Source organism: Phallusia mammillata, chromosome 2 (assembly GCF_965637545.1).
Source record: "Phallusia mammillata chromosome 2, kaPhaMamm4.hap1.1, whole genome shotgun sequence".
NCBI lineage: Eukaryota > Metazoa > Chordata > Ascidiacea > Phlebobranchia > Ascidiidae > Phallusia > Phallusia mammillata.
Window position 1 is genome coordinate 19,998,382 of NC_137253.1, and position 11,244 is coordinate 20,009,625.

An 11,244-nucleotide genomic window follows, 5' to 3' on the forward strand; every position below is an offset into this window, starting at 1 on the left:
TTATTGTTTCAATGGCAAGTGTGGATAGCTTGGCACCAGCCTGTCTGTTCGTTACCTTATCACCCGATCGTTAATTGTTGAAGGCTTCGATCATTGCTTCTTCGAATATCTGTTCAAGTGGTATCGGACTTTTAAGAAATTTGACCAGGTAAGTTTTAAACAGACCATTAGGCTACCTGAATTTGTATACCAGACTTTATCTTCAACTTTTACAGTTAGTCTAGCCTACCGTATTTGCTCGATTGTAAGCCGCGGCTTACATTGTTTTTTAGCTGCCGTTTGTGCGGCTTATAATCGAGGGCGGCTTACAATCGGGGGCGGCTTATATTTTAATTTTATACCGAAATTATGTCTACACCCCAACATTTTAAATTATTTGGGGTATAAAACAAGTATGCGTGTACAGATTATGCGTCAATATACGTTCTGTTGGGTACAGTTATCAACGTAACTAACAGATATAGGCAAATAGTCATACCATATAACAACAGAAAGATGTATTAAGAAACAATCGTATCTAAAATTCCAGCGTGCGGCTTACAATTGAGGGCGGCTTACATTATTTTTTTAACACCTCAACATGCGGCTTACAATCGAGGGCGGCTTATAATCGAGGGCGGCTTACAATCGAGTAAATACGGTATGTAGGAGTAGGCTAACATCCTTGTCACTTTGAACATGCGTTTCAAACATAAAGGTATGCCACCACTTTAAGACATAGGATTGTTTTACCAATGCATAGAACTTGAAGCATACAGTACCAGACCACAAATCGTTTGTCACGGACAACCGAGAAAACAATGTACATAAAAATATAACCGGTAGGTGGCAGCAACTTTCCGCCTTGCTTAATCAACTGGACCGTGAATTATTTTAACTACCCGATGTCGTAAAAAAATCGTTCGCCTCTGGCGGTTTATTGCCAGTAGAGACAAGCGTGGGGAAATCGGGCAAGACGTTTCGGAGCAGCACAATAGTCGTATTTTTCGAGTCTTTTTAAATTGTGTCAAATACGTTTTGTATATTTTTTGTGTGCAGCTTAAAACCTTTGATGTCAACATTGTGAATTCGTCCTTATGTAGTTTTAATTGAATGGTACGTCAACGTCAGTATGTCTGCCCTTGTTTCTTGAGTTTGAGTCTACCGGTTTGGGTGTTTTTAATGTAGATTGAAGATTAGACTTGTATCAGTTGTATATGTACAGAAAAGCGAAAGCTTGTAGGGTGTTCTTTTAAGTTGTAATTTTGTACTGCAGGCAAGGAACTGCAAATTGAGTGGTTCATGTTTGCTTTCTGTGTGCCAATAAATTTGTTGTACCCATATGGAAAGTATGGTATAATAATAACAATTTGTGATTCTTGTGACAAAACTGTTTCTACTTAAAACTATTCATATCAGTGTCCTGTAAAACTTATGCATTAACAATTGATTGAACTATAAGGATAGAATATAACAAACGTAAAATGTTGTGTTGTAGCTATTAGGATAGCATGTTGTGTCTAAACTTTAATTAAATATTAATAACAAGTGGAAAAGGTAGTTACAGAAATTCCTAAATAACTCCATTTCAATAACAAAACTGTCAAGGGTCAGAAGTGTTTTTTTAGTAAAAACTTTAATTTTAAAAGGGTGAAATGATTGAAATTGGTAGTTTATTACTCCTTTATTTGTTACCACTTTCACATTTCAAAATTTTGATTTGTTTTTAGATTACTTTCGGTTTACTGGTCATTTAAAACAAAATGCATATATGGATTTTAACATTAGTTCTAAATATAACAAACTTTTGTTTACCAACTAAATCTATCAGATATATACTGTTCTTGCAGGTTTAGTTTTGTACATATGTGTGTGACATTTTTGTCAATGAATTTTTAATCAGGTCGACTGTATACAAGTTATAATACAACGAAATATGTTTTATTTTACAATGAAGTTTCTTACTTTGGTACTGCTCTTGATAGCACCACTTAAAGGTAAGTTCATCAACATATGTTGGTTTGGTTACTGTATAATTCGAACTGAATTGCAATTTAAGTCATCATTAGATTTAATTATTTCACCTAGCTGCTTATTGGTGAGTACCGGGTATGAAACAAAACTGCTGGGTATGTAGTAAAACTCTTTTACACCTGAGAATTACACATTTACACAGTATTTATTATTTTTAACATATATATATAATGCACTAAAGCTTCTTAGTACAAGATTGTGGCGTGGGTTATGGAAACCACAATGATTTAGTCAGTGCAATACTTCTCATAAAATCTCATGAGGACTATGGGCAACATAATTGTGTTCTTGGGAACTTTTATTAAGCCTTAATATCATGGCATTAAAATAATCGGATTATAGTACTCAGTATCTGGAAAATTCAACTCATAACTTGGAAGTGCTTATCAAATCATTTGGGTGTGACCACCAGTAAAAACATGTTAAAAAACCTAGCGAAAAAGTATATCCCGGTTGCTGCTGTAAATTATTTTGGTTTACATGTTCTTGGTAAGCCAGAGCCAGGGTGGAGACTTGAAATATATCCTAAATCCATGTGGGCGTTTTCTTTGTGATGATGGTCGCACCGGATTCACTTGTGTTCGCATGAAAGGACGCACTAAGTCGGCAGTCTCGTCGTGGTGACGTCATGCCTATTTATTGTCACGCTGGGTGCCATTGGTAAACGCGCACTTCTGAGGTTGTAACGCTTCTGCATTTTGTCACGGCGTGTGTCATCAATGTGTTGCAATGTCATCAGTGTTCTCCTCGGAGGCAAAGATATGCGTATCGCCTTACCGTGACGAAGACAGAATTCCGAATGAAACTTTTTGTTAAACGGGACAAAAACTATACGCACAACACAAAGATTATTTAATCTGTTTGTTTTAGTCTTTTTGTTTTTTTATACTCATCGTTTTCACGATTAACTAGGCTCTTTGGGGAACACAAACCGACGCGTGTCAAGGCAAATTTCAGAACTTCAAGACAATTCAAGCGTCGCTTTACCTACGACCGGGGGTTGCAAAAGTATGTCGCCTTTGATCATAGCTTGCAACGCTAATTTTTTTTACGTGTAGTCTCAGCGTTGGTGGAGAGCTGGCATTTATTTTAACAGCCCAATTTCATAGTGGTACAATGTTGACATTGGACAAAGTCACGCACACATTTCACGTTAACACTTGGTTCCCACCCGGCGCTTGTGTGAATTGCAAGTGTGATGGCATGGTAATCACTCGTTCCATTGCATGAATGAATTAACCTTAATTGCATAATTTTATTCTGCACTGCTTTAGTTGTTTGAAAAAAAAACGGAAAGCTATGTTTCGTTGTCGTCATGTTATATTGATTTTTGCTGTATTTTAGTCAGGTAGTTGGAACTCAATAGACCACCCCAGCTGTGATCAAATTTTAAACCTGTAAGCGCATAATTGCCCCAGTCATGTGTGAATTACTTCCGCATTGCCGCGATCTACTGGGACACATTGACCAATTAAACAACTAATTCGGTTATTTTTTTCTGCTCGCTATACCATGCGTAAAATCTAATCTTATCGGCAGGTTTACATGCAGTGCTTGGGGCGCATATCTTTCAAAGTTTTTGGCCGATGTCCCAATAAATATGCACCTGGAAAGAATGCCGAGATATTCCAGAGCGTTCTACACTCCCCTGTAATTACCTCGTATTGTAACGGACAGTTAAATTCGCAACGTGACAAAACTTGATGTAATTGAGCGTAGGTTATGAGTTTCAATCATCGATGTAGGTTTTATCTGACTGGTCAAAATTTAGTTTGCTATTAGACGCCATTATAACTATAGTAACAATTTACGTTCTTACAATTATGCCAAGGGCCCAAATTCCCATTGTCAATAAAGTGCCACTTTACTTTGGACTTGGAACTCTGTTTTTCTTTGATGCAATTATGCGTTCGTTTGGAGTTGACGGTTGTGCAGTGTAATTACGTGAGATCGTTACGTTCCACCAACAGTTGTTTGTGCGACCTTAGGGTTACTTTCGATTTTGCGATTCACAGCCACACGCGGATAAGCGTTTCGTCCTATACAAATCACGTCATATCGGAGCAATTTACACGGGTTGAACAATAAGCACTTTTAACGAAGGACGCTTGAAACGTCTTGGATGGCTACGCGTTACTCCAACCTCTATTGTTTCTTGACTGTTACATTATACCACACCATGGTCCGCCATCGGCGCGGGTTTATTGTTTCAGTTGTGTCATTTGGAATGCCATGTAAAACAGTGGCGTTTATGGTATGTCCTTTGGTCATTGTTAAAGGGTATATCAACCATGTAATTTCCTTGTGTTTTTTTTTCATGGACAGCAACCAACTTTGCAGTCAAGTAACTTTAAAAAAATAATCATAAGGAAAAAGTTTTTTATTTAATTAATCATTGTCAAATGATAGGGCAAGTTTTAACTTCATTAGTTTTGGATCTACCTTACAAACAATCATAATCAAGTACTGTTTTTACAAAAGTAAAATAATCAAAAAAGGTAAAAAATAAAAAGTAAAACCTTTGCTAAAAAGTATAATATTCAGTTTTGTTTATGATTCATATGTGACAACAGTATTATACATCAATTGTCTGCACCATATACCAATGCCACCTTTCCAGAAATAATGATTGTTTTTTTTTACCAAATATCCCCCAACATTTTCTTTACATGTCATTAGTAGGGCAAGTTTTTGTTGCACTAAAAACGTGAGAAAGTTGCACTTAATTTCAACAAAAGTTGCAGTAAAAAGTTGCATTTATGCACAAGTTGCATTTATGCATACTTCTTGGAGTTAAAATGACTAGCAGGCCGCAGGTTGGACAATCCCTGCCTCAGACTGTCATCGTAACAGATATCAAGGTTATCGCTTCTTACTTGCAAAATAACGAATATATAACGCTTTATGCTTGGCTGGGGTTGTTGAACTTCTAGCTTGCAAGCCAACTGTTGCATCATAGATAACATTGATATGCAGCTAATCCATCACATAGCTCTTTGTTATGCAAATCAAAGAGAATAGAACCATACTAGAAATAGTTTTATAGCATGTTTTTTAAATCACTCCTTTACATTTTGCGCAATACTTGATAAAAGTTGCAGTCAAAAATTGCACGAAAAATAGAAAAAAGTTGCAAAAAGTTGCAACATAAAATTCCTACAAACAGCTTATAACATCATACTACATAAATTGTGAGTATTTAGGAAGCTGCCGGAAGCTGTAAAAAAAGTTGCAAAAGTTGCAAAAACTTGCCCTAGTCATTAGGTTATAAAAACAGACCCGATTATGAAGTTATTACAAATTAAATGCTTCTTATTTGTTGTTTTCAATTCTTGCTTTTATGGTAACTGTTTACCATTTCGGTGCAAATATTACCAGTGTTGTAAAATACTTTTCATAAATTTTCCTGCTTTATGCACATTTTGGTTTTTGATTTTAATTGGAATCATATCTTATCAACAATTTGCAAGTTTCATGCAGAATCAATTGTGTTGTTATATTTACACAATGCCAAAAATATATTGAGACACAGTTTAAAGCATTAAAAGTGTTTTGTATAAAATGGCAGTAGGCAGGAAAGCCACCTTTCAAGGAATATAACAAAATATTTAATGATTATTCTTTTTTAGTTGCAGAGGCATTGCTTCTTGAAGGGAGGAATGCTACAGCGGTACTTGCTTCCACCACCAAGAGCAAAGTTACTCTTGAGTGTGACATATCAGGAGCTAAACAAGATGCCTCACTTACAAAAATTTGGTACATGCCAGATAAGAAGCTTCTCGCTCTAAATGATATAATCGCTAAAGACTCAATGATTGACAGGTTGGTTCATTTTGTGAAAGAAACTGCATTGAATTATTTTTTGAAAACGTTTTGTTGGTTTAAAATGAAACAAAAATATTTACAGAGTAGAAGTTATCAACATTGATAAACGGGACAAGATGAGTCTTGAGATTAGTTCTGTACAGTTAAGTGATGAGGGCATTTACACTTGTGATCTTGGTGACAACACACCTGAATCATACAGTGCTTTGATAGTGAACAGTGAGTTGTATTTTTAAGTTTATAATATGAGTGTGTTTTTTCATGATCTTTGCTTTCTCAGAAATACCTGACGTTTCTCTCAAACAATATTATGAGCCAGTGGTGGAAAACTCTGTTGCTGTTGTAGCTACCTGCTTTGCGAACTTGTCCAAACCACTTCCAGAAATTTGGTACAGTATTATATTTAACTGTTTGAAATTTTTTGAATGGTAAACTATTTGTTAAATTATCTGAAGAAAGTGAAAAATTTTGGTTAAGTTTTGTTTACTTTTGTAGGTTTGTGGACTCACAAAACAAGAGGGTTGAAAACTTTGCAGAAGTGAATAATTTGCCTCAGAAAGATGGTGACCCTCCAAGTATCTCATTAGATCTTAAAAAGACTTTTACACAATCAGATGATGGTGTAACATACACATGTATGGTGGAGCATGAGGATCTAACACTTTCAGTCCCAACTGGACCAGTAAATGTGCACTGTAAGCGACAGTTTTATAAGTGCCTGTTTTACTGTACAAAATAGCCTGTGGCTATTAAATAATTATTTGCGTAACTTGGATTTGTTTGTATGCAACATATTTTAAATCAGCTAACCCTACTTTTTCATTACACAGGCCAAGAATGAAAAGTTTCTAGAAAATGGTTTCAATAAACAGTTTTGTTACAGATCATGCAACGGCTGTGTTTGTAAATTCCGAGCTTGAGGATTCACTGCAAGAGCTACAGGAAGATGAAAACTTTGAAGCAACTTGTACAGGTACAGGTAACCCTGCTCCTCAAATCAAATGGACGTTTCAGCCTGATGTACAAGTTACCTCAACCCCTGCCTCGGATGACTATGAGGCATCTGAAAAGCCTCCAGCCGCAGAACCAACAGATGCTCTTCCTTCCAATTTTATCTTGACTGGTTGTAAGTTGTACTGTTTTTTTTTCCAAACATAAACTGTCTGAAAAATATGCTAGAAATCCAATGGGCCAAAAAATTCAACCATCTAAATACTAAATGAAGCCATGATGCATGCATTTTTAGTTTCCCACAAACATATTCATACTCTTTATAGAGACATGACAATTTAATGTGTTTCCTTTTTGGTATTTAGATCAACTTCTAAATAACAACTTTTTGTTTTGGAACTAGCTGGAAACAAAATTGTTAGCACCAGTCTGAAAACAACCAGTGATGATGTCACAAACAATGGGACCTTCTATTGCACTGCGTCCAATGGCATTGGATCACCGTCAGTAATTTCGTTTAGACTGGCTGTGTTTGGTAAGTGTGAATTACAATTGTTGGAAGCAGACAAAAACCAGCTCTAGTAAATGATTTATGTACAGGCAGTAAACCCTACCACAGCTTAAACTAACTACATAGTAAATGTAACCTGCCCATAAAATACCAGACTTTGATAGAAATCTCCTTTTATGTGCAGATAAACCAACAACCCCACCTCCACCTACTACTCAAGGTAAGTCATTGCCAAAATTACAATAAGTTTTGTAGTTGCACTCCTGTCACAACTTTTTACCTTCAGCTTGAACTTCAAATGGAATTTAACCGCATTGTTTTCAATTTGCTTTAAATTCCAATCTACTTCATTTAAATTTTGCATGTTAACATTTGGTGTCATTACTTGAGAACACTTTTTGATGTTTTGATTAGATGACTGTTTATTAGGATTTTTTGGTGCATCAGGCTAACTCTCCATAACATTTGCCATACATCATGTATGTACAGACAAATTAAGTTAATCACATAATCAAATTGTCACGTTTCAAGTATTAAATGATTGTGTGATAATCTGCACAATATTCCTTTAAAAAAGGCTATGGTTGCAATTTACAATCTGTATGCAACTAAGCATGTCATGTGATTAAATGGATTTGTCTGTTTTGGGTATCTTGTGTGCTGAAATATTTGGCTTGCTTTGCATTTAAACTAAAATTGAAACTAATCTCTGGTTGTTCAAATATTAACAAACTTGCCTGACTGCTTTTAGCAAAGGATCGTGGACATGGGAGTGCTTTTGCAGGTATTTTTCTTTTCCATGACTTTGCAAGATTTCAATTTATATTGTAGTGCTAAAACTTTCATGTTGCTTCTCATGTGTGCTCACAAAATATTATTCCTTTTTTCCATTTTCAGTAGTTTCGTCAGTGAAACATGTTTCGATTTAATTTATCAATTCATTATGTTGAATTGTAATTGTTCTACTAAATTATTGCATTTTAGCCAGAAACTAATTGCACAAGAAAGGCATTTCATTTTATTGCTTTCTTGCCAAATTAGGTACACGCGCCTGCACTTCCACTTATGTTTCCGAACCATGAAACATCTGGTTTATTTGCATGCATCATATTTTCAAGATTACATGTGTTTTTGATGTGATTCTGCACTACAAATTAAAACATAGTGTTTTTTTCTTTTAGATCCAACCACGACAATGGGACCAACCGTTGATGCAGCAGTGATTGGGGGAGTTGTTGCTGTAGCCGTCTTTGTTCTCATCGTTACGATCATTATTCTTCTGCGGTATTTTATGGCCCACAAAGGTAAAAAAATATTTATTACGTTTTTCGTGTTTGATGATCGTCAGCCTGTGATTGTCTTTCCGTTTTGGACAGCATCGTGTAAATATTCTTGATTTTGTGTGTGTTATAGTTGGATTTGATTAAAACCTTGCGCGGCCCAGATTTTTTTGTCAGCTGTACCCGTGTTTAATACTTCCAACATGAGAAAAATTAAGAGCTAACGTCAAAATTTTAATCTAGCAAAGTTTAGTTGATTACGATCACAAAAATTATTTGAACATTCAATTCAAGTACTTTAATCTCACGCCACGTCGCACGTCACATTCGGCCCGTTTATTTCAGCGTTGCGCGGCCTGTAGTTTGCGAACTGAGTGTTGAAACGGGTTACAGATCATAATTGTTCCTAGGCAAATAATATCAGCTGTTTGTAATGTATTAATAGAGAATTAATATTGCCCTTGCTTGTAAAACGCGTCACGAATTTGTCGCTAAAATTATACAAAGGAATCTAAAAACGCTTTCAATTATTAGGTGAATATTATACCAACGAGTTGAAGGCAAACACTGATGATGTCGAGGAAGCCTCATTGGAAGATGATGATGATGATCTTCCAACTACAGAAGCTGAGCTGCTTGGCGAGAAGAAAAGAAGGGAACATTTCTTATAAGACTGAACACGAACAATCCAGCACAATCTGAGAGACTTTGGCCGAAGAAGGGCAGTGATTGTGACCCATGTGCGCCCTCTATTTTAATTGCTACACAAGTTGCACTGCTTTGCTTAAACACCTATGGTGCCCGCCCTCTGTTTGTGATTTTTGCTGGAAGTTTCACGTTAAAGCGTGCTTGCCTGTGCTGGTCGACTTTGGCATAGTGTAGATGTGACTGTACTACTTTTTTACGATTGCGCACAAGTTTCATATAGTTCGAGCTGTTTTAAGCGGCCGTTTGTTTTGGCTGTGACTTTGTTTCATGTGATTTTTATCAGCGTGGTGCTCCACTTAGTGACCAATTTGTGCCTCTGTCATATTTCAAATTTGGAAATCGGACCAAAAACCTTTTAATTGTAATCGACAAGAGAGTTTATTTTTGTTGTAATAATTCGATACGTCGTTCTTTTATATTGCTTTGTGTCACTATTTTGCTTGTAATGACTTGACGTATGTATTTGTGCCCCAACGTTTTCGGACTGTTTATGCATTTGTGAGAGCACAATTAAATGCTTTTGATAGAAATCTTGTCATCATGACTTTTTTGCAAAACAGGTCGTGGTCAAGGTACCAGGACTATTGCCTGACCTTCAGGATATTTTTAGATCCTAAATCTACAAGACATATCGGAGGTGCACAACCTACAATGCACTTGAACCCGAGCAACGATGAAGAAAAAAAATCTTTTCGGCGATATTTTGGGTTTGAAACCGGGGTTAAACGTTTTTTTTTAGGGCAAATGGGACCGTGGGCCAAATTTGGCCCTTCGCTGGTTTGAAATGGCACGAGTTGGCTGGAGCGTTTAGTGACTATTGCGTACAGAAGTATTTGCAAATTTGTCTTATTGTTGTGGAACGAATGATACTTTTTGGGTGGTGTGAAGGTTATGTGAAATAACTTGTTTACTTTAACATGGTTTGGCTCGGGACTAGATTGTATGGCGCTTCGACTGCAATACAGTTATTCTTCGGCTAGATCAAGGGTTCTTAAACTGGGGGGCGCGCCCCCCTAGGGGGGCGTGAAGGGTTCGCAAGGGGGGCGCAGCACAATCTGGCAGCAAAGTTTTAACTTGCAAACAATTGTAAATTAATGCATTGGAATTATGTCGGCGCTGATTTCGAACTTATTGTTTAAAGTATAAACGCTTCATTACATTGAAATGGATGTCCAATTGTATTAACCAAACTTTTCCCACTGCGGGCCGCCGCATAGTTTACATGCCCTAGTGCCGTCTTCTCAAACTTAGCCCATGAGGCGATTTTTATATGGGCGCCAAGATATGGTCTTTTTAAAACCCCATTTAAAATATGTTAAATTATATAGTTAGTCTCATCTTACAAGGAATGCTTGTATATTATGTCATAAGTGACACAATAAGGCAATTGTTTGCGCACAATTAACACTTTTTGTTTTGTCTGTGACGTAATAAACTGGGTTTGGATCAATCCTGGGCGTTGCAATCCTTTGAGAGTCGGTAATATTAATTTTACATGTCGTAACAGTAAACTTTCGTAAGGAGTAGATTAAGTTTTGACAGTAACAAAGTTATCAATACGATTTGGCAAACCAAAAATTGGGTCGCGAGCCGGATGAAATGACCTCGCGGGCCGTAGTTTGGTGACCCCTGTACTATATAGTCGGCTGTACATTCTTTATTTGTGCGCAATTTCGCATTAGAGATTGCCCTGACTTTGAGTGAATCAACAATTTCTGGGCAACATATGCGTAGTTTAAAAGAATACTGGCAACGTGTCTCTGTGTTCGCAAAAGCCTACTTTTTCGCAACTTATCAGTGTTGAAGTGGCTTTTTCCAACGTTCGGAACTAACTTGACAGTAGCTTAAAGCGGACCTACCATGTATGTTGTTTCCAAAAAACAAGACAAGCATCATTAGTGCTAACGTTTTTTAGGGGGGGCGTGAGAATAAATAATTAGTGTAAAGTGGGGCGCG

At 36.7% G+C, this 11,244-nt stretch overlaps 1 protein-coding gene across 3 annotated transcripts; it reads left to right on the forward strand.

Annotated features, from left to right (window-relative positions):
* The first annotated feature begins 1,802 nt into the window (after positions 1-1,802).
* On the forward strand, positions 1,803-9,818 carry LOC145214314 (cell adhesion molecule 1-like). Of its 3 annotated transcripts, XM_080082817.1 has the most exons (12): positions 1,803-1,976; positions 2,926-3,021; positions 5,643-5,835; positions 5,921-6,057; positions 6,119-6,227; positions 6,334-6,533; positions 6,722-6,964; positions 7,193-7,324; positions 7,485-7,520; positions 8,052-8,084; positions 8,482-8,604; positions 9,115-9,818. In XM_080082817.1, the coding sequence occupies exons 1-12, from the start codon at positions 1,916-1,918 to the stop codon at positions 9,249-9,251; spliced, it is 1,500 nt and encodes a 499-aa protein (XP_079938943.1). In that variant the 5' UTR covers positions 1,803-1,915; the 3' UTR covers positions 9,252-9,818. The 3 variants fall into 3 exon arrangements, with proteins under 3 accessions (XP_079938943.1, XP_079938944.1, XP_079938945.1); XM_080082818.1 differs by lacking the exon at positions 8,052-8,084; XM_080082819.1 differs by lacking the exon at positions 2,926-3,021 and having other exon boundaries at positions 1,804-1,976.
* Positions 9,819-11,244: the final 1,426 nt, after the last annotated feature.